The 22,103-nt window shown below is 53.5% G+C and overlaps 6 protein-coding genes across 6 annotated transcripts; 4 read left to right on the top strand and 2 right to left on the bottom strand.

The window, feature by feature from the left end:
* Nucleotides 1–1,372: 1,372 nt before the first annotated feature.
* Nucleotides 1,373–4,324, top strand: BJY04DRAFT_220540 (uncharacterized protein; the record flags this gene model as incomplete). Its single annotated transcript, XM_073716897.1, has 1 exon — nucleotides 1,373–4,324. One exon carries the CDS (start codon nucleotides 1,373–1,375, stop codon nucleotides 4,322–4,324), a length of 2,952 nt encoding a protein of 983 aa, XP_073568992.1.
* An 88-nt stretch (nucleotides 4,325–4,412) lies between these two features.
* Nucleotides 4,413–5,985, bottom strand: dph1 (2-(3-amino-3-carboxypropyl)histidine synthase). The gene is made up of 2 exons (XM_073707980.1): nucleotides 5,707–5,985; nucleotides 4,413–5,657 (listed from the first exon to the last, which is right to left on the bottom strand). The coding sequence occupies exons 1-2, from the start codon at nucleotides 5,852–5,854 to the stop codon at nucleotides 4,501–4,503; spliced, it is 1,305 nt and encodes a 434-aa protein (XP_073568991.1). The 5' UTR covers nucleotides 5,855–5,985; the 3' UTR covers nucleotides 4,413–4,500.
* Nucleotides 5,986–6,171: 186 nt separating this feature from the next.
* Nucleotides 6,172–12,326, top strand: BJY04DRAFT_208891 (CLN3 protein-domain-containing protein; the record flags this gene model as incomplete). The annotated part of the gene is made up of 7 exons (XM_073714055.1): nucleotides 6,172–6,423; nucleotides 6,527–7,315; nucleotides 7,662–7,773; nucleotides 7,830–8,544; nucleotides 8,592–9,085; nucleotides 9,978–10,062; nucleotides 10,115–12,326. The coding sequence occupies 7 exons, from the start codon at nucleotides 6,172–6,174 to the stop codon at nucleotides 12,324–12,326; spliced, it is 4,659 nt and encodes a 1,552-aa protein (XP_073568990.1).
* An 83-nt stretch (nucleotides 12,327–12,409) lies between these two features.
* Nucleotides 12,410–13,586, bottom strand: BJY04DRAFT_194442 (uncharacterized protein). The gene has a single exon (XM_073712058.1). It carries the CDS (start codon nucleotides 13,178–13,180, stop codon nucleotides 12,704–12,706), a length of 477 nt encoding a protein of 158 aa, XP_073568989.1. The 5' UTR covers nucleotides 13,181–13,586; the 3' UTR covers nucleotides 12,410–12,703.
* A 1,736-nt stretch (nucleotides 13,587–15,322) lies between these two features.
* Nucleotides 15,323–19,037, top strand: BJY04DRAFT_194438 (uncharacterized protein). Its single transcript, XM_073712057.1, has 3 exons — nucleotides 15,323–15,646; nucleotides 15,839–17,534; nucleotides 17,584–19,037. The coding sequence occupies exons 1-3, from the start codon at nucleotides 15,574–15,576 to the stop codon at nucleotides 18,611–18,613; spliced, it is 2,799 nt and encodes a 932-aa protein (XP_073568988.1). The 5' UTR covers nucleotides 15,323–15,573; the 3' UTR covers nucleotides 18,614–19,037.
* A 450-nt stretch (nucleotides 19,038–19,487) lies between these two features.
* Nucleotides 19,488–21,956, top strand: BJY04DRAFT_194436 (carnitine O-acetyltransferase CAT2). Its single transcript, XM_073712056.1, has 4 exons — nucleotides 19,488–19,712; nucleotides 19,767–19,812; nucleotides 19,879–21,541; nucleotides 21,606–21,956. The coding sequence occupies exons 1-4, from the start codon at nucleotides 19,614–19,616 to the stop codon at nucleotides 21,736–21,738; spliced, it is 1,941 nt and encodes a 646-aa protein (XP_073568987.1). The 5' UTR covers nucleotides 19,488–19,613; the 3' UTR covers nucleotides 21,739–21,956.
* Nucleotides 21,957–22,103: the final 147 nt, after the last annotated feature.

The following is a 22,103-nucleotide window of genomic DNA, read 5'->3' as shown; positions in this document are numbered from 1 at the left end:
GGTTAAGTTAGATTGCAGAGCCGGAGCTTCAAAGGGTGTTTATCTCAACAGCCCGAGTCACTATCATTCGACGAGAAGATTGGGAGCTGATGATGAAGCAGAGAAAGGGGATAGGACTACCACAGTACCTACGGAGTACGGGCGTCGGGAGGATCAAGTGCAAGGGGCCCGAGACAGCAACAAGAAAGGGGATTTGCTCTCAAGTTCAAAACTTCAGACTGGTTGGATACAAATACTAATAGTTCCTTCAGACTCTCCACTCCAACTGGATAGACTCCATAACATCAAGAGCTGCATTAGCTCCAGTGCTCCATCGCTCCTTAGCTCATGTCCATGGATCGAGCCAGGACGGGTGAACATTGGAAAGATCTCTGACTCATGTTTGACTATATTAGGGAGCTTGAAACAACCGATCAGTACAGAGTACACGCAAACTGATGTCTATCTCAAACAAGGTATACCTCCAGGTTTCTTCAAACTATGAGTGAGTAGTGTTGATGCAATAAAGAAAGGGGCATGGGCCAACGACCCCTGACACCGTGGGGTCCTGTATTAGTACCGTATCATAATCCTTCAGAGTCCGGCACAGCAAGTAGGTAGCCATCTGGCATCTCGGTACTCTAACTTAGCAACAGCACCAGCCTTGTCCTTATTAACAAGCTACACACCCTACACAGATCTGCGGAGACGTAGGCACATTATTGTGACACCTTATTGTCGTTCTTCGTAGTCAGCTTGCATACGCCCCATCGTTTAGTGATGATGCCGGGGCAACTGGTGGCGTCATGCTGCATACTTCCGCTGGGTAAAGTGGTTACAAAACATACCACTATTGGTTATATGACGGTCCCGTAATGCCTTGGCGCAACACCTCCCAATGTCGATCAGCGTCACGTGATGCCATCGTGCTCAGCGCCGACTGGAAGTTGGAACGTCGTCGAGATGAGATTTTCCACAGCTGCTGCCCTTCTGGCTTCATGTCCTCTTTTCGTCCGTTTTCCTACCCTCCAATCGCGATTTCTATCCTTGTCTCACCTTGCTCGTATCTAGCTTTATGACCCGAAAATTAACGAATTTTTTTCTAATTTTTTTACCTACGGGCCTCCCCTCTTTCCGACCTCTTCGCGTGCCATCCTTTTATTTTACCTCCCCTGTTTCCACTGCGTCATTGGTCTGAACCGTTCCCCGGACGCGATCATCGCCCTCTCCTGCCTTCTCAAGCACCAATTAGACAATCAGTTCGCGTTTGAAGAGTGTCGTCCAGTGTTCGCGACCGATTTCTTGGGCCTTTACTCCCACCACATCCTCTCCCACCGTGGCCCCCATCCCTCAAATACCTCCCCCCAGTGGCCGGTCGCGCGGGCAATGGGGGATGCCTCCTCTGTCGGCTTATACTCCTTTTGAATCCCTTCTCTTCTTCCAGTTTCTCACAACCTTCGACACGCGACCAACCAGCTTTGTCTCGATATCCGATCTACTGCGCAACAACAAGTTTGTTCGTGAACATGGCTCCTTCGACGCGCGCAGGCTCTCCCCGGAGGCGCTCGAAGACCTGTATTCGACGTTGATGCGCGATGGGGGTGCAGCCAGTTCTGCAGAACCAAATGGACACCACCAAGACTCAACCAGCCCCAGCAATCCCAAAAAGCGAAAAATTGCGAGTTCTCGGCCAGATGGTTTGCCAGATAGTGGAAAGAGTAACCCCGGTCTCGCGCCCTTCTTGACGTCGCATCTCTATGCTAAGTATAAGGAACTGGCTACGAAAGAGATCAGGCACGAAGAGAAGCGATACCGGGAGATTCAGGCTGAGATCGAGCAGCTACAGAGGGATGAACGAGAAGCACCCCCACAGAAGACCGTGGAGCCGACGCCGACACCCATCACCCAAACGAAGCACGAGCCGGCACCGGGACTGATGGACGTGGATACGACCGAGAAACCAGTTGAGCGACCACAGCCTGTTACCGAGCCTAAGCCAGCATTGGTAGAGCTTGTGCCGGAATCTGGAGCGAAGCCATCTCAAGCGGAAGCCCCACGCAAGGACCAGCCTCAGCTGGAACCGGTGCCACGACCGCCAATCCCAGTCATCCCTCAAACGGCTCCCCAGCAAGTCCAGTCGCAGGCGCAACCTGTTGGACAGCTGTCGCAACCGCCGACAAAGAGCGTACCTTTGGAAGTTGAATCAATTCCGCCTTCACAGCCACAAACACCGGCTCCAGTGCCACCTCCAACTCAACAAACGCCTACACCATCACGACCTACACAACATATACCCACACTGCCCGCACAGCCCACACAACCAGTACAAGTACAAGCTGCACAAGCACAAGCAGCACATCCGATACAAGCAACACAACCCACAAAGCCCACACAGCCGGCGCAGCCGGCGCAGCCACAGCAGTTGCAGCCACCAACTCCCAGCCGTCCCCAACAAATCCAGCCTGGGCCGCAGTTGCCGCCTCAAGCACAGAACTCCAACGGAAAGGTCTCTCAACCGCCAGCTGTTGCGCCTACGAACACACCAGCGCAAGAGAAGCCAGCAAATATACCACCCGTGCAAGTTCAACAGCCATTATCTACCCCTGTTGCTGTGGCTCCTAGCCCTGTCCCTCCACGTGGCCCTCCAATTTCTACCGGACAACCTGCGCCAAAAACCAATATACCAGTAACAACACTTGCTCCACCGAAAGCGGCTTCGACCTCCAAGGGCCCAGGAAAGAGGGGCGCGTCGGCAACTGTTCCTACAGCGCCTCCACGTGGAGTTCCTCAGGCAAGTTTCCAGCAGTGGTCGCTAAATCAGCCCCAACCATCGCAACCGCCGCAGCCTTCGCAACTGCCGCAGTCTCCGTTCCCCGTTTCCGGCGCAGCCGGTCAAACTAAGCCCCCGCTGCCACCGCCCTCTGCACAACAGACACCGAAGCCCGAGAAGAAAGCACAGCGAGCTCCTCAACCGACGGCGACTCCGTCAACACCCCTACCCACTCCCCCGATCTTTCAAACACCAGCCCCTCCTGCCTCTACATCGAGATTTGCGACCCCGGATGGACCAGTTCAGGGCTTTCCTGCCATTGGTGGACGAGGATCAAAGCCTCGACTATCAATACAGACGCCTGGTTCTCTCACTCCCTGGAAGCAAACACCACATCTTACCTTACCTCATTCGCCACGGTCACCGGATCGGCCGCGCTCGGAAGATGTCAGTCCCATCAGTGAGAGAGCTCCATCACCTTTTGGATCACGGGAAGCAACACCGGAAGATCCCGAGCCTCCTCGCCGTAAAGGTCCCGGGCGAGGAAGAAAGAAGGCAAGCGATGCTGGGCAAGGAGCTTCGAAGAAGAAGACAGAGAAGGCCACAGGAACCGCGGGAAAGAAACGCGATAAAAGCGCGGGCTCGTCCAGAAGCCGTGGAAGGTCCATTGTGTCCCGTGATGATGAATCTGGAGCCGAAACCGGCAAGATTAAACGTGAAGTGCCGAGCACACCGGCTAGGCTTGACACTGCTGAACCGGAGCGTAGCTCTACCAGCCAAAAAGGCGCTCCTGGCCCCGAAAGCCGCCCGGGCAGGGGCCGGCCGAAGCGCAAACGTGCTCCTAGCGATGGCCCAGAGCCGGAACCCCCTTCTCAAACTGAGATAGGTCAGCTGAATCGTATTGACTCGTCGGACCAGTCGACGCCATTTGTATTGTGCGCGCGGAACTTCCCACGAACGGGTGCACCAATCATGAACGACGTAACCATGCACAAGTACGCATCCATATTCGCCAAACCTTTAGCGGAACGCGATGCTCCCGGCTACCCAGATCTAGTCTACCGACCGCAAGACCTCAAATCCATCAAATCCAGCATCCACCAGGGCAGCAAAGCCTTGGCTGCCGCAACAGAAGCGGCCAACACCCCCGTCGCAGATGGCGAGTCTCCAGTTCCCGGCGGCACCCCCTCCAAGAACGGCGTCCTAATGCTCCAAAAAACAGAGGACATCATCCCGCCCAAGGCAATCGTCAACTCCGCGCAGTTGGAAAAAGAACTCATCCGCATGTTTGCCAACGCGGTCATGTTCAATCCAGTTCCACAGCGGGGGTTTGGCCCGCACTTCCCGATGGAAGTTGATGGTGGTGATGGAACAAGGTCGTATGCGCCTGAGCCTGATGAGGGAGGGATTATTAAGGATACACTAGAAATGTTTGAGGATGTCGAGAAGGCGGTTACGAGATGGCGCGCTGCGGAGCGGAGAGCTGATGAGCTGGCGACTAAGAGTGTTACTTCTCTCCGGAGAGGGAGCGCTAGTGATCCTAACATGGACAGTGCGGATGATGTTAAGAGCTGAGCTAGCCGACCTTCTCTCTCCTCCATTCTGCTCTAATACACGGTGTAACGAATCAAGATGTAATATCTAACCAAGGGATGAGAGCATTTCAAGAACTCATGAACTCGTAAACCTCTATTTTGTCTATCTGGCCGTAAATCATTATTTTTTTAACATGTATACTGGATAAGCACCAATTAAGCAGTCCCCTGGACAACCTGAGGTTTCGTCCTCCCCAGCCCCTCCTTCGCATAGAAATCCATCGGATAGACGCCCCCATTCCCACTCTCCCACCCCTCCCTCTCCCCCAACGCAATCAACGCCTCATAAGGCGTCAAAAGCGGCCTCGGAAACGCATATCCCCAATCAATGCTCAATCGTGGACAAGCAATTTGCACCCAGCACTCCACATCCGACATACTCGCTAACTTCCCGGGAAAGATTTCGCTGAGAAGCAAGTTGATGAACGGAATTCCGCGCGAATTGAGGTGGTTTTCGATCATTTTCATGGTATGTGGGTTTCCTTGACGACCGAGGGAGCCGAGGATGAGGCCCCATTTCTTAGCAGATTTTGCGGTTTTGATCGCGTCCGCGCGTAGAGTGTGCATTTCGGTGTGTTCGTAGGATTCGCGCGTTAGGGTGCGTGAGTAGGGGTCGTAGCGGTAGGCAGGGATGGAGGGGTTGTGGATCATGGCGGATTCGAGGTGGAAGCGGCCGTCGCCGAGGTAGAGGAGGTAGTCAACTTCTGTGTCTTTGAGTTGCGGGGAGGTGCATCCTAGGATCTCGCCCTTTGAGAGCGGAGTGATTTGGGGGATGAGGACTTTGAAACCTGCGCGCTCGAGGACGGGTTTCAGGCCGTGCAGTGTGGCATTGAATTGGATTGTGCCGACTGTTGCGATAGTCTTGCCGGGTTGGAAGTTGCGCTCTAGAGTTGCGAGGAGGTGGGTTGTGTCGATGCTGATATCGACGAAGATGTAGAGCGTTTTGATTTTTGTGACGTCCACCGGTATCAGACAGGAGTGTGCATAGTGGACGAGGAGGTCGCAGCCCAGGGCGCGTGCAGTGTAGTCGTCTATGCAGCAAGCGCCATAAGTGACATCGCCCATGATGAGGGTTTCGGTGCCCGGGCAGAATTGGGTGAGGATGTCGGAGATCGTGGTTGCGAAGAGGAGCAGGCCTTCGGGAAATTGTAAGGCGATGCGCTTTGCGCCGGAGGTGCGGATGCGATGAATGGTTTTGGGGATTTCGAAGGAGTAATTCTTTGGGAGAAGGGAGATGGCAGCGAGGATCTCGGGGTCTTCGGAGATTTCGGGAGGGACTTGGTTAAGGGTTCTGGGGGTTCGTCGGGGTGTAGCTATTTACTTTAGTGGGGATCTTTCGATAGCATGAGCGCGAGGCTGTACCTTTTTGTATGCTTGTAGATTCAACATCTTGGACGTTCGGTGATGGCTGTGCTTGTGCCTGTGCGTCTGCGGTGCGGCGTCCGACAAATCTTTTCTTGGGTTGACGGAGCGAGGCGTTTGCCTGGGGACTTTCTAGGGAGTCGCCCATTTCTCGTGTTGAAATAAGCAGCGCAGAAGTGAGATTGACGTTTTTCTCGGAGTAGGATGCAGTGATAGTATCGTAGGTGGGATGAAACCATTTTTTCCTGAAAGCCTGACTAAGAGGGGCGAAGGGGGGCGGTCGATCGGTCGGTCGGTCAGGTGGGGTTGCCGGCTTTAACCTCTTTGAGCCTTGCTGCTTCTCCGCATTTCTCCCGCTCGGGTTCCATAAATTCCACCGGGGGTTCATGGCCTGACTTCATCATCTGCTCTCTTCATGGGCTGCAATCGCCTTTGCTTCCCTGATCTCTCTCCCAGTACTTTAAGATGATTAAGCCGCGGCTCCGAGTAGGACTACTGTCCACCTTTCGAGCACCTCCGACTAGACGCTTTGCGACAGAGGCGCGGTTAACTTCGGACCATGTCCGGATTGTCGAAGTAGGCCCTCGCGATGGGCTACAGAATGAAAAGAAATCTATCTCGCTGGAGACGAAACTTCAGCTCATCTCGAAGCTTGCCAGGACCGGCGTGACAACGATTGAGGCAGGGTCCTTCGTCCCTGCGAAATGGGTTCCCCAGGTATGTCGCTGGCCGGGCCGCCTTTAGCCGGGATGACCTTTATACACTGTGTATGTGTGTGTGTGTGTGTGTGCGGTTTATGCTGACAGTCAGGTATCGATAGATGGCCAGCACTGCAGAGATCTGTGAGCAGCTCCTGCAAACCCCACCGCAATCACAACATACCATCGCGTACAACTACCTTGTCCCAAACGTTAAAGGTTTGGAGGGTCTCATCAAGGTCATGGAATCGATTGGTGTCCCCGCAAGTACAACAGGATCAGAGTCCAGCCCTCCGACGACTACAGAGGTTTCTCTCTTTGCCGCGGCTACAGAGGCTTTCTCCAAAGCTAACACCAACTGCACCATCCAGGAGTCTCTTGAGCGCATCCGCCCAATCGTGGCATTGGCTAAAACAAAAGACATCCGGGTTCGTGGATATGTTTCTGTTGCTTTAGGCTGTCCGTATGAGGGGCCGGATGTATCACCGTCCAAGGTCGCTGATATCACTGCGACTTTGCTCGAGATGGGAGCGGATGAAGTGTCAGTGGCCGACACGACCGGCATGGGGACTGCACCGCGCACAAATGAGCTTCTCAAAGCTCTTAAGGCGGCTGGCATTGCAAACACCGACTTAGCTCTCCATTTTCACGATACATACGGCCAGGCGCTAGTGAACACCATTGTAGGTCTAGAACACGGTGTCCGGATCTTTGACAGCAGCGTCGGTGGGCTTGGTGGCTGCCCTTACTCCAAGGGTGCGACGGGCAATGTCTCTACCGAAGATCTTGTCCACACAGTACACGGACTCGGCATGCATACCGGGATTGATCTTGAGGAGATGTCAAAGATAGGATCCTGGATCAGTGAAGAGCTTGGTCGGCCTAATGAGAGTCGGGCAGGGAAGGCGACGGTTGCCAGGCTCCAATCATGATCTGTATCCTAATTGCATTTATGATTGTCTTTGTATCATGAAATTGAATAACAATCACTTTCTTGGACAATCAGCTTCACCTTTCATGATTGCTTGCTTATCTCTTAGCGCTCACCGCTCCGGCATGATGGCACGCGACACCGACCAACTCCGACGACTCCCCCGACTTCATCTCTACCTAGCGTCAACCTGGACTTGCGGTCTTTCGCTGATTCCTATGACATGACTGTATATTTACTGCTAATCAATTTCTCTTTGTCTTTGTCTGCTATCATCAGAAGTTCTATCGTAAACCACTAACCTCCGCACCCTGGTTATGCCTGAGGAATCAATGCTACCTCTCCCACCGTCTGCCTCATGGGCCCGGTTTCGTGCGAAGCTCGGTGCGGTATTCCATGGAGCTGATCCAAAAGTCTGCATTGCATTCTGGCTGTTTGGTAGGAGTTGATTTCTCGACTTTCCGATGCACTGTTTCTAACCGCGGCATCGGCAGGCATGATCAACAACGTGCTCTATGTCATCATTTTGTCCGCGGCGCTGGATCTGGTCGGTCCCGATGTTCCAAAAGGCGTCGTGCTGCTAGCCGACGTGGTTCCGTCATTTACAACGAAGCTAGTTGCTCCCTATATCATCCACAATGTCCCTTACTCCGCGCGAATCGTATTATGTGTCACTCTCTCCACAATCGGCATGTTCTCGGTTGCGCTGAGCCCGACGTATGTCGACGGTGGCACGTTGTCGTCTAAACTCGTTGGAATCATCATGGCTAGCATATCAAGCGGTCTCGGGGAGCTCAATTTCGTGGGGTTGACACACTTTTATGGACCATTTAGCCTGGCGGCCTGGGGAAGTGGTACCGGCGCTGCAGGGCTGGTTGGCGCCGGCGCATATGCGGTAGCAACTACATCCTTAGAGCTCAGGGTGAAAACGACACTGTTGGCATCCGCTTTCTTGCCCGCTTTTCTGGCCATCAGCTTCTTCTTCATACTCCCTCGATCGCCGTTGCAGCACGGCGTTCAGAGAGTTGAAGATGGGAACAGACACGCAGATGAAAGAGCACTCGGCGAAGATGATGAAGAGGAGAGAGAAGGTCTACTTGGTTCTTCTATCCATTCCTTCCAAAGCAACAAAGCTAGTCCATCACGAAAGCGTGGGTGGCAAAGCTTTAGAGCTAATTTGCAGCGTGCAAAAGGGCTTTTCTTCCCTTTGTGAGTAGGCATGCGTTGCCGTTGAATATCTGCTAACATCCTATCAGCATGCTTCCTCTCCTTCTAGTGTATGTCGCGGAATACACCATCAACCAAGGAGTGGCCCCAACATTGCTCTTTCCACTTGAAGAGAGTCCGTTTGCGCATTTTCGGGCATTTTACCCAGCATACAACGCGATATACCAGGTTGGCGTCTTCATCTCCCGCTCCTCTACTCCGTTCTTCCGTATACATGACCTCTACCTCCCATCATGCCTGCAGGTAGTTAACTTAGTAGTCTTAACCCTGCACGCTCTATTTGGCTTCATTCCCAATGTGTACATTGTCTTCATTGTGGTTTTCTGGGAAGGCCTCTTGGGAGGGCTAGTCTATGTCAATACATTTGCAGAAATCGGTGACCGGGTGCCTTCGGAGGATCGGGAGTTCTCACTGGGGGCTACAACGGTCAGCGATTCAGGCGGTGTCTGCATTGCAGGATTTCTAGGAATGGCGTTTGAGGTCTGGCTCTGCGATTGGCAGGTGTCGCATGGGCAGGACTTTTGTCGCAGAACATGATTTGGAATATGTGCATTATATTATAGATTTGAGATACACATCCTCGAATTGAGCCCCTTGACACCCTGCAGTTGGAAGTGTGATTGCAGGTGCAGGCATACCTACCTCCTACCACCTAAAGTTCAGCTGACAGCCAGTGGCGTCACAGGGTCAGATGCATGTGATCGCGGAGGGTTTAGCTTAGTTACCCCTGCTAGGTAACTCCACAAAGACATCGCCATCTTCGCACGCATATGGAGCACAATCACCAACGCTGGGCCTGTAAAAGAGCAGCGCTGACTCGAAGATAAGCCATGCTTCGTATGCGCTCTCTTGCTCCTTGCTTTTTTGCCTCGTTGGTCTGCTGGCAGCCTGCTGCGTGGCTGTTAATAGTGAGCGATGATAAGTGGGCTTGTGGGGCCTTTCACATGCATTTGTGTTGGAATCTGGAGAAATGATGATGTGTGTCCTTCAACCTTCATGGTCTTTTGTTCCTCCTCAATGCTTCTCCTTCTGGTCGCTCGCATCTTCCTTTGTTTCAGGCGGCATTCTCAGCCTGTCTTCTCCGCATCTCTTATTCATCCTGGTCTGGACTAACCCACGAGTCCCGGTTCTATAATGGACTGACCCTGTGCTACCCCTTCAGCCCGACTTTGCTTTTCTATACTATTTTCCCTCTTACCTACGCTATAAGTGAGCGTTAAAGGACTGATCCCTTGTCTACCATACTCTCACCTGTGCGACGTCTTCACAGAGCTTCTGTTTTATCCAAACTTCCACTAAAGATTGCCGTGTCGCACAACCATCTTGTCGATATACTTCCTTCTTGTTGCTTGAGGAGATGATAGGTATGTAAAATTGGCCGAATCGTATCTGCGTAACGCTAATGATTGATCTAGATCACGTCCTTGGGAGGCCGTCGACCAAGTTCCGCAAGGTCCAAGTGCTGGCTGTATTTGTTTTCTGGTCTTACTATCTCTTCAAGTATGTCGCCGAGCCGGTGTTTTTCTATAGACGCTAACAGCTTTTGTTATAGAGGGAATAAACATGGTCCTCCCGTCGTCCGGCGACTCTCGTCCCGTCTCTCACAGAAGCTCAGTGTTTGGCAGACCACCGTCACCGTAATCTTATGGCTCTATTTTTGTCGCAACTTTGCCAAAATCGTGGGACTTGAGTGCCCCGAGCCTTTAGCAAACCTGTACTCTCGATCGTTCTTTCGCGCAACATGGATCACAACGGCGATGGATGCTGGCTTCTGGACTGCCATGAAGGTTCGGCCGAAGTGGCTACGGGACGTTGCATCTCTATGTTGCACTGTCTACTACTTATTTGCGGCTGAGCAGGCGGATGATAAGGTTCGCCGTGTAAGAGCAACCCTGACGGTGGAGCATCTACGCGTATCGTGGAATAAGGGCACCACACCATATCTCTGGGCCCTTGCGGGTCTCGTACGCCCCCGTTTAACAAAATATGCACCCCGTGCTATACGAATTCCTCGGCCCCGGCAGTCAATATACACTGAGCCTACTAGTGCCTGGCTGTACTTTGATGGACCTCTAAGCGCTTTACGAGACCAGACCTGCATTGTTCTCGATATCCCCGGGGGTGGCTTTGTCTCTATGACACCTCGACACTCTGAGGATCGACTACTTTCCTGGGCTGGAAAGACAAAGCTTCCTATTCTGAGCCTCAATTATAAGAAGGCACCGGAGTATCCGTATCCATATGCGCTGAACGAATGCTATGATGTTTATCACTCAATCATCGCTACGCGAGGTCGCTGCTTAGGGCTCAGCGGGGACGCGCCACCTCGCATCATTCTCACGGGTGACAGTGCCGGGGCTAATCTCGCTGTTGGCACAACATTGATGGTTCTGCAGTCAAGCGATGGTAAAAGTAGTGGCGTTTCTCTCGGACAAGGCCAAGGCTTGCTTCCAAAGCCAGACGGGCTAGTTCTTGCATACCCAGCACTCAACATGAAAATTGAAAGCTGGATGACTGAGGAGCAAATGTCTTTGATTCAGGAGAAGAGCACAAACCGAAGCGTTATACAACGGAAGGATATGGACTATGAAAGGTTGACTCCGTTCGCCACACCTGGTGCGTCTCAAAGCGAAATCAGACAAAATACCTATTTGTCTACACCAGACCTTGAAACGGGGGCTTTGGCGGAAGAAGCTTTGGCGCTGGCTGACGAGGAGGACAAGCAAGAGCTTGATCTCCACACCGCTTACCTCGCGAACAATCAACCGAAGAAGATTCAGACGAGGTTGGCTGTGTCGTCGGTGATATCTTATGTAAATGATAGGATACTGTCTCCGGAGATGATGCGAGCTATGATCATCCTCTACATTGGCCCACATAATCGTCCGGACTTCAACACAGACTATCTTCTGTCTCCAGTTCTCGCCCCCGAAGCTCTTCTCGCACAGTTTCCAAAGACATACATTCTCACTGGCGAGCGGGACCCTCTGGTTGACGACACAGTGGTCTTTGCCGGACGACTTAGACAAGCCAAAATGCGTCGATTCCAGGAGAGACAAGAACTAGGTCTTGAGAAGTCCCATCGATCCTTCAACGAGAAAGACCACGTTGAGGTCTCGTTACTCCCTGGTGTCTCCCACGGCTTTATGCAGATGGCAGGCTTCTTTCCCGACAGCTGGCGGCACATCAACCGTTGCTCTGCCTGGATTCAGAGCCTAGCCGACCTGTCGACCGAAGCCAAACGATCGCCTTCTGGTTTCAGCACCCTCTCGCAGAGCTCAAAGAACGATTTCGAACAGCCATCCCGTAACCACAAGCGTACATTGACAGGAGAGTCATCCGCAGATGAGGACAAGCCACTAGAAATGAGCATCGGGAGAATGACTCCCTTAACTCCCGCTGTGCGTACCGTGAGCGCCCCAGGCCCGAGTAACGGAACAAATGATTTAACCGCGGGAAATGAGGCATCACCAACAGTACACAATAATACCATGCAGGAAGACGAAGCAGAGACATCGCCCGTCATCGACAGAGGCAACTCTCGCGGCCGAACCACTCGGCCGAAGGGTCTTGGTCGACGCCGGCCGCTCGCACCGACGAACATCAACATCGTTCCAGACTGGGCTTCTGACCCAGTGAGTCCGGTCCGCCAGAGGGAGCACAGTCTCTGTAGTTTGGCTAGCGAGGAGGATCTCCTGGGTCGGCGCATGTCGGGGTTGGCTGGCGGATTGATGGGGATCGGCGAGGGGGCTCGGACGCCGTGATTATAGACTGCAAGTTTAGCGCTGTATAGAGGATTGAGGAGGTGTAGCATAGATCACGATGAATGATAAGCGTACCTGTTTGACAATAGTAATCTGACGGTCTGAGTTGTGAGTCTTGTCTGGACTCTGGAGTATAGAGCGGGACCCGCCTTGCAGGCCCCTCATGATCTGCAGTGGCTGTTGTACGATTTGTACCTCAAGCTTGCTTATACCGTCTGTTTCGCAAACACAAACAACTCGTGAATGAACCCTGACACTCATAGGCGAAAGTCTATCAGCGACCGTTGATACAAGCAAATTGACTCGAAATAAACAGCTTAGAGAACCAACCAACAAAACTCGAAAAACGCACGAAATCATAGCGAAACCTTGGGGCTTTAGCTCCCACTGGTCCCATAGCCAGCCCCATAACAAAATGACCCATCAAGACCAACAACTACGTGCTTTATGCTATCATGGGGCGTTGAAAAGAAGGCCGGAGGTGCAGCTTGCCCGTTGTTACTACGTCGCACAATATCAATAACAAAAACAAGCTGCCCCTGCTTGAAGTACCGTTGAGACTCCAGATTGAGCTCTGACAAGAATTGATTTGCTTTCGTCCTGCTTCTGCTTCTGCTTTGCTTTGCTTTGCTTCTGCTGCATTGGGACTGTGCCTTTGGCTCGCCCTCTTGTCCTTCACCGCTACACGCAAGCACAAGCTGCAACTGCAACTGCAACTGCAACTGCAAGAACAGCTTCGCGGTGCAGGACCTCCTCATTCGCGTCGGACAAAACAGGTACAGCCTATCTCGCCACCGCGTCGGTCTGTCCGCGTCCGCTGCCGCTGCGTCATTGTTCCTGGAAACGTTCCGCATGAGCCATGGCCTCGGTGCAGGTGCGGACGGGTGTAAGTTGAAGCTCGGCGTCTGCGTGGTGGTGTTACGCGGCTACTCCTTGGTTCAGAGATGGCAGGAGTTGAGAAGGAGAGGATGTGTACGCGTTCTACTAATCCGTCGCAGGTGAGGTTGTATCCTGGTCCGGAAATTAAGTGTGTGTGAACAGAGGGGAGGGGTGTCCCTGTCATGTTAATGCATTGTATTGATGTTTCTTCTGTAGGTAGGTCCGAGTGCCTCAGGTGCTCTTCCTACTAAGTTTCCGCGTAATGGGTCATACCGGTGGAAGATTGAGGAATCTTGTGCATGGACTTCTACTCTATTTAGCTTGTGTATACCAGGCGCTATTGCAGATCCGACGGGAACGGCCCGTGACGCTGTTGAGGAGCTCTTCTCTCTGAATGTACAGGTGTTAAAGTCGGTGTGTAGTTGCGAAACCAGGTCTACTTGTTAGACATTCGAAAGGGAGCGTTGAGAACGAACCTACATTTTAGAGTGTCTTTTTACAACCTCCAGGATGAGCCAGATGCCCGAAAGTCTGGTTTTTTTAGATGTCCTTTATGGATGATTTATCGCGGTTGGGGTGGGTTTATTTGACTTTGGACTTCTAACAGTCAGTTGGATATCTGAACAGTCGGATGTGTATTCTTCGTAGTTTCGCTATCTAGTTATATGGTTCTGTACCTACCCTTGAATATACGGCAGGAATGTCAAGATAATCAGAATGCACTCAGAGAGACTCCACATACTTCACGATAGAGCTCCAACACGTCAGAGGGACTGCACATCATCGGTTGTCTCGAGTGACAGTTGGAGGAGCCCAACGATGCCTTACTCCGTAATCCTCACGGCAGCAGAATCGAGCGGATCGACCGTTTTCCCCGCTGCCATGACCATTCCAGCTGTTGGCCGTTACTTCTGATTGGCTCGTTGGCCTCGCTTTTGTTCCGATGGGATGTCTCCAATAAATCAGGAGTAAGTTAGCTCCTGATAGATGCGCTTGAGATGCACCCAAAATCTGTCTCTGTCGCGTGGAGGTTTTCCCTTTCGTTTCTTTCCTTGCGTGCCGTCGTCGCCTCCTTCTCACCGTATTTTGCCAGCATTCTTCTCCCTCTCCCAGCTCCAGTTCCGATCCCCCAACTTTCTCCTTCCTTCCACTTCTTCAACTCCTCGAACTGAGTGTGCGCACTAACTCCCCGGTCGCTGGCGCTTGCTCTTTTGTCCACCATGATGAATTACCAGAAGTACTACCCGACCCCTTCCACATATCCTCCGCACACAGCATCCATACCAGCACACGACCCTCGCTTCATGCCATCTCTGCCTCATTCTCAACCGCCTGCTGTTGCTGTTGTTGTCCCCGCCCCGCCTCCTCAACCGCCTGCGCCGCCACCAGGACCCTCGTCCGCATCTGCCTCTACCTCGTATGCGCACAGACCACTCCGTCCTTCCTACGATCACCTCGATCAGCCGCAACACGAGATGCCGCGATCAGCACCACCACCACCATCACAACACCCCAGCACCTATAGTTCCCGTCCGTCGGATGGCACGCCAGAAGCCAATTCATATCACGCAGATACGGGATATGCGTCGCTCCGAAGAGGGGGAAACGGGTATCACGCTTCACAAGCGACCCATGGTTCACGGAAGAGGTCACATCGAGATTCCGCGGGAGCGATCCAGGGCGCGCAGCCTAGGTTTGAGTCGAACTCTAACCAGCGATATCGTGGTGGTCGGGAGCGCCCGACTGGGTCTTCAGAGGGTAAGTACTTTTTGATTTTGTTTTCTTTGTCACTGCATGCATGAATTCCATCTTCATTGTGTACTTCGTACTCCATCCATTCCTCAGAGGGTGCGCGGGTCTCAGCCAATCAGAGGCAGATCCGCCGGCTCCTGATCGACTGCCGCCTGAGGCATGCTCGGGAGAGCTAGCCCCGATCAGGACTAGTGATCTGTGCCAGGGCATCGCGTCCCAAAGAAGTCTAGCGGGGTAGGTGCAGCACTGGGCGGCCAATCACGGGATGCGGCGTCACGGGGCTCAGCTCCAGGCGCCCAGAAAGACTAAAGTCGACTGGTGAACCCACCGCGAGCGAATCTGCCGCTGCGCTTGTTGTTCATCGTGTCTCATCATATTCATCTTCATCTGGCCCTGCCTTCTCCCTCTGGCGCCTTCTTCTTCCCCGTATCTCCCATCGGCTCTTCACCTTTTTCTATCTCCCTGCCATCCTTTTTGTCATCTGTTCATCCGCGACTCGTTGTTCTTTGCTCGGCCTCTCTCCGATCCTCCCCTGAACACGTCGCTGGCCTTTTCCCCTTGCTCTTCTCCCTCTCACCCGCGTTTGGTTCGCTTGGTTTCTCCTTGTCCATGCGATATGAACCCTCCCCAGTCGCATGACCACTCTCGCCGGAGGTCCTGGGGCAGCAGTGGCAGTTCCACCTTTCCTGGTGAGTCTCAGGTCTCTGCTCTCTCCTGAGTCCTTTTGTCGCCAGGAGAAGCGAAATTAGCCGGCGCGAGCACCCGAGACACCTTATCCGGGCACATTCTGCTTCCCGCCCCTCCTACTGTGCTGAATTTTGGTCTTTTTGCTACTCAAGAAATTCTGCTAACGTCTGCGCTCGCATTCCTTTCACTACTAGGCCAGCAGGAACAGTCCTCCGCGCCCCAGTCGGGCCCTCGCCGGATGCCTCCCCCGTCTCCACCGCAGCATTATCCGTCGCGCGGACAATCGGGAAACCCCAATAATCTATCCACTCCATTCTTGTCGCGTGAGCCTCCCAATACCGCGGCCCATCATCGTCCAGGGAGCAGCATGTCGATATCGTCCATGCTAGGCTCGGACGCTGACCGACCACCGCGGGATGTAGGCTCGTCCATTTTCTCGCGTCTTCCTGTTTCCTCCGGCCCCTTCGGTAGCGCGCCACCGCCCCCCTCGGCCCCGGGCGCCATGTCCCCTCCCTCCGCTCCCGCACGACCTTCGCCGCTCGATCACCCCCTGTTTCGCCGATCGCAGACCCCCGAGAGAAGGAATAATCAAGCCGGTAGCAGGCCCTATCGTTCGAGTTCCGGAGGCGGTCCTCCAACCACCGGCCCTGAACAGCCCAAGTACGGCGGGCTATCTCGACTGTCGTCCGCGTCGCATTATTCGAGTAAACCCAGCTCCGCCCAACCATCGCCGCAGGTATCCCCCGCCGAGCCCCCATATAACAGCAACGAGTCGCGTCGAATGAGCGTCAGCGGACCTCCCCGACCAAACAGCCAACCCCAGCACCTCGAACCGCCAACGCGACCTGCAGGCTATAGTCCGCTTACACGACCCGCCGCTGCGCCTGGGGAGAGCTTATTTGGAGGTTTGCATCAGCGACCTTCTTATCTAGGCGGTGATTCTCAGCACAGCCGGCTCGGAGGGTTGTACGGTGAGCGCCGGTCAGAGGAACAAGCCCGCCGAGAACAGGAACGGGAACGAGGTATGTCACATCAGCCAGAGAACAAAGCTAGCGCCCCGCTCTCAAGGTACGGCTCACTTTACGGGGATCGCGACCCAGCACCTGGACGACAGTCAGGCCCCGCGTCTTCTTGGGAATTGGGTCGTTCGCAACCAGCGTCACCGGAAGCGAAACGCTTTTCGGCCCCAGAAACACATACCTCTCGCTTTGGATTCGGCGCGATTCAAGATTACACCAAGTCTTTGGGCTCGCAGCCTGGCGGCACTCGCCAGAACACACTCTCTGTTCAAACCCAACAAAGCCACAGGACATCCTCGCCACGTGATCAACCGTCGTATCTGAAGCGACATAGCGAGTCTCGGCTATACTCCGGTCTTACATCCGGGCCCTCGCCGTCGTTTATGCAATCTGCGTCAAATGATGACCAGCCTCGTAAAGGTAGCGATGAGCTGCTGCACCACCGTAACCTACTTGGAGTCGGTCTAGATGCGAAGCGTGGTCGAGCATCGCCACTACCACAAGCCGTGCAAGGCGCACAAGCCCAAATACTTGGTCCTGCTGGCGAGTCTGGTATCAAGAGTGAGCTTGGCCGAGTCTTTGCTGGCATCGGGAGCGGTGTGGGCGGTGTTACCGCTACAACAGGCAGTGGACCGTCGACACCGATGACTTCAAGCCCGTTCAAGCGTGATAGCATCACCGCTCGCTCCAATACCGAAACTACCACGGATGAAAATAAGATTGCTCGACCCACGTCTGCGACAGGTAAACGCCCGAGACGATCGGAAGAAGAGAATCGCTTGGAAGGTGAAAATGGTCTGGATGGACGTCTAGGAGGATCTACGCGTGGTGGTCGACGAAGCCGCGGTTCCCATCATCACCACCATCATCAGTATGTTCTTTCATGTTCACCCAAGGCGCGATGGAGCTAATTTCCCTAGTAGTCACCACCATCACCATCATAAACCAGAAGAGGAGCCATCTCCCTTTGGCAACTCTCACCGCCCACTGTCCATGAACGCCTTCCATCGTCCAAGCGATCCACTTGCTCCAGAAGCTGCGCACCCGCATCATCATCATCACCACCATCACCATCATCACCACGTGCCCCGAACCACAGCGACTGCCGTGACACCTATGCGTGAACCTCGGACAGTGGTCACAATTGAACCTGTGCTTTCCAGCGTTTCCCATCTTCCTCGCCACCATCTCGGTTCCACCTTATATGCTCCACGGATCGGAGCCCCGACGGCAAAGGCGACGTTAGAAAGTGCCAAGTTTGGATATACGACAACTCCACTGCCTCTCCCACGCTTTGATGGTAAGGAGAACTGCACGTTTACGATCCGTGTGCCCCGGTTCCGGGTCGATAACAGTCATCGTGAGGAGATCTGCGCTCGTCGCGCCCTGTGGGGTACTGGTATCTATACCGATGATTCAGATCCGGTTGCAGCTGCGATCCATTCGGGATTTATTCGCGGCGCATGGGGCGAAGACGTGGATGTTGACATGCTCGATCTGGAGATCAAGGAAGCTTTTCAGCATGCTCCGAAGACGGCGAGGGATATGGGCATCGATGGCGAAGAACGGCCAAAAATTCCTCCAGCGCCCCCGACCGATAAAGACCTTCACATCACCCTACTCATTCTCCCGAAGCTGGAGCGGTATGATTCCAGCGTACTCTTCGGCCTCAAATCGCGCGGCTGGGAGCAGAACCATGATGGCATGAGCTTCAAGGTCCTCCGCACCGAATGGGTGAGCGAAGGTGTTGGTCGCGCGGAGGAGCGCAGTGGCGAGGCGAGGCGCAAACGTCTACGCAATATGATCCAATCCGGACGGATCTGTACAGGGCCGGGAGTGGTCAAGCTCGATCAGCTTCGCAGTGGAATTTTGCAAGCTCCGCGGCGGAAGACCAAGCAGATCGAAGGCCAGGAGCAGCAGCCTGCTTCAACGATGCAAACTGTATCGTGAATATCATATCCCTAATTCTCTAGTGTAATGTCTTTTCTTCGTCTTACTCTTTCTCTCTGCATCTACTTTCTTTCTGAATGGGGTTTGTTGGCCTGATCATGTATCTACTAGCGAGGCGTGGAGCAAAGCCTATTCAGCGGTCGTTTGACTTGGTTCGGGTTGTTTTGTGCTATTGGGCGGCTTGTTACTTTGTTTCTAGTGCATTCATTTCTTCTTTAGTATTATCACGAGGGTCCTTGGTTGTATAGCAGGTCACACCCATGGTCACCAGGCGACCAGTTCTGGTGATTCGTGGAGAGAGGCTTGCAGATCGGATCAACGGGACGGGTGAAGGGAAAGTCTAAGCTTATTCTACTTGATGGAGTATAGTAGTTATTATAGACCTTGTATTATTAGTAGTTACTAATGTCCACGCTGTTCTCCAGCTTTTCCTGTCCCCATTCTCCAGACTTTGTCGCCATCCGTTGCTGCGAAGTCGGCTGGCCGCTGGAGCTCTCCCCGCATTCTTGACTTTGGAGTTTCCGCTGCCTCATGGCTGACAGTGCGTTGTATCGGCTTTGGTAGTGTGCTCTCTGGAGAGCATTCTCGTCAGACAATAGCAATTTCTAGGCAATAATAAAATTATAAGTGTTCTCATGATCGGACCGAGGCTGAGCGAGTCCAAGGCTGGCTCTTGCGTTGTCTGGCTCCCCGCGGTGTACCGTCAATACATGCCGAATGTTTGCGCACAAGTCCACTTCTGGTGGGGCATAACGATACCATACAGTAAAGTACACCCCAGTGCAGCAGCCTGGATTCAGCCGAGGTTCCTTTCGCTTGCTTCCCTTCTGCAGGTCGACTCTTCTTCTTCTTCTTCTCTCTCTCTCTCTTATCACCTCTCCCGTGAAATTCCCGTCTTTTCCTACTCCCTGTCACTTGCAATTTCCTTGTTATACCCCATCTTCCTCCTTTTCCTTCTTATACCTCTCTTCTTCCCCTGTCACCCGCCACAACGAGAGGGATGTTTACAGCGGCTGCCCGGAGCCGTTTCTCTTCTACTACCTCTCTTGCTCGCCCTCGCCTCTCACCTGCAAATTCCCTCCTCGCTAGATCTTCCGTGGTATGGCCTCCATCTCTGCCATTTCGCGGAGAAGAACCAAGCTAACAGAGCCAGGCCTCAACAATGGCTCCCCGGCGCAAGGCCTCCTCTGTCCCCGAGGGTACGTGATCACATGCGCTCCGCATCCGTCCTGACATGCAAGACAGCACTGCTGACTCCAATACAGGATACAAAGAAGACACCACCAAGGGCAACATGCTCCGGTTCGAAGACTCTCTCCCCCGCCTCCCAGTCCCCTCATTGGAAGAGACCGGCCGGCGGTACCTGAAGTCCGTCCACGCGGTCGTGTCCGAGGCCGAGTACGAAAAGACTAAGAAGGCTGTCGAGGAGTTTGTTCGCCCTGGAGGCGCAGGTCAGACTCTGCAAGAGCGCCTCCTTGCGCGTGCTGCCGACCCGAAGCATAAGAACTGGTTGACCGAGTGGTGGAACCATGCGGCTTACCTCGGCTACCGCGATCCTGTGATTCCTTATGTTTCGTATTTCTATTCATACCGGGATGATCGTGCGCGGAGGGATCCCGTTAAGCGCGCTGCGGCGATTACGTCCGCCGCGCTGGAGTTCAAGGCCCAGGTGGATAATGGGTCGATTGAGCCGGAGTATCTGCGCAAGATTCCGCAGGCGATGAGCTCATATGAGTATATGTTTAACTGCTGTCGTATTCCGCATGATGTTGCGGATTATCCCCAGAAGTACCCTGCCAGTGAAAACCAGCATATTGTGGTGGTGCGCAAGAACCAGTTCTTCAAGGTGCCGTTGGTGGTCAACGGCACGCCGCTTAATGTTTCTGAGCTCGAAAAGCAATTTGAGCGCATCTACAAGGTTGCTCAGAAGGCGCCTCCGGTTGGTGTGTTGACTGTTGCGAACCGTGACCACTGGTCTGCTGCTCGCAAGAAGATCCTCGCTGCCCACCCGAGCAACGCCGATGCTCTGCGAGACATCGAGTCTAGTGGGTTCGTGGTGTGTCTTGATGACGCCAGCCCTGTTACCCTGGAGGAGCGGGCACACCAGTACTGGCACGGTGACGGTCACAACCGGTGGTTCGACAAGCCTCTGCAGTTCATCATCAACGATAACGGCACAGCTGGTTTCATGGGCGAGCACAGCATGATGGACGGCAGCCCAACGCACCGTCTCAACGACCACCTGAACGGCCTCATCTTCAGCAACAAGATTGATCTCTCAGAGAAGCCCGTCCGCTCAGACCTCCCAGACCCCCGCCCCATCAACTTCAACCTCAACGAGGAATCTCTCGAGGCGATTGACGCCGCTGCCAAGGAGCACCGCCAACAGATCGCCGCTCACGAGCTCCGCGTCCAAGCCTACCAAGGCTACGGCAAGGGTCTGATCAAGAAGTTCAAGTGCAGCCCCGACGCCTACGTCCAGATGATCATTCAACTCGCCTACTTTAAGATGTACGGCAAGAACCGCCCAACCTACGAGTCCGCCTCCACCCGCAAATTCCAGCAAGGCCGGACAGAAACCATCCGCACCGTCTCCGACGACAGCGTCGCCTTCTGCAAGGCTATATCCGATGCCTCCGTTCCCCGCGAGGAAGCCGTGCGCCTCTTCCGCTCCGCCCTCGCCGCACACTCCAAGTACACCGCCGAAGCCAGCGACGGCAAGGGCGTTGACCGCCACCTCTTTGGTCTGAAGAAACTCCTAAAGGAGGGCGAGCCTCTCCCGGCTATCTATTCCGACCCGGCATTTGCCTACAGCGGCTCATGGTACCTCTCTACCAGCCAGCTGAGCTCGGAGTTCTTTAACGGCTACGGGTGGAGCCAGGTTATTGATGATGGATTCGGTATTGCGTATATGATTAATGAGAATAGGTATGGCCCGCTAACTTTCCTTTTACGGATAGAGCTAGATGAACAATAACTAACCGTCTCTTAGCCTGAACTTCAACATCGTTTGCAAACGCATCGGCGCCGAGCGCATGAGCTACTATCTTAACGAAGCAGCGGGCGATATCCGGGACCTGCTTATGCCGGACCTTGCGGCTGAGGCGGAGAAGGCGAAGCTTTAGGTTTATATATATCCCTGTAATCGCTGTTGTATTGTTGGATGTTTGATATACGCCTGATGTACGAGGATCCTATGGAGATGAAGATGGGGATGTAGACAGATTTCAATTGTCAATACCATGCATAGAGTGCATTATTTTTGCTTTCTTGTGGCTTACTTGAGTTGACTACCGAGCACGTTGTCTTCTATTCGTATCTTGTGGTGTAAAGTTCAGCTTAGCTTACCTATAACTACGTATACATTGTAGTTTTGTTCAAACCCTAGTTTGTGATAACCGCAACACCTCATGTGAGCTTCGCTGGGGGCTCTGTCAGTCAACAAGTATGCATGGTGTCTTGATGCCTTGAAGCGCATTCCGACTTTATC

The sequence above is a fragment of the Aspergillus karnatakaensis genome (genome assembly GCF_047715665.1).
Source record: "Aspergillus karnatakaensis strain CBS 102800 unplaced genomic scaffold BJY04scaffold_40, whole genome shotgun sequence".
Classification (NCBI taxonomy): domain Eukaryota; kingdom Fungi; phylum Ascomycota; class Eurotiomycetes; order Eurotiales; family Aspergillaceae; genus Aspergillus; species Aspergillus karnatakaensis.
The sequence above is the reverse complement of the archived record's forward strand: the minus strand, read 5'-3'. Positions and strand labels throughout refer to the sequence as shown.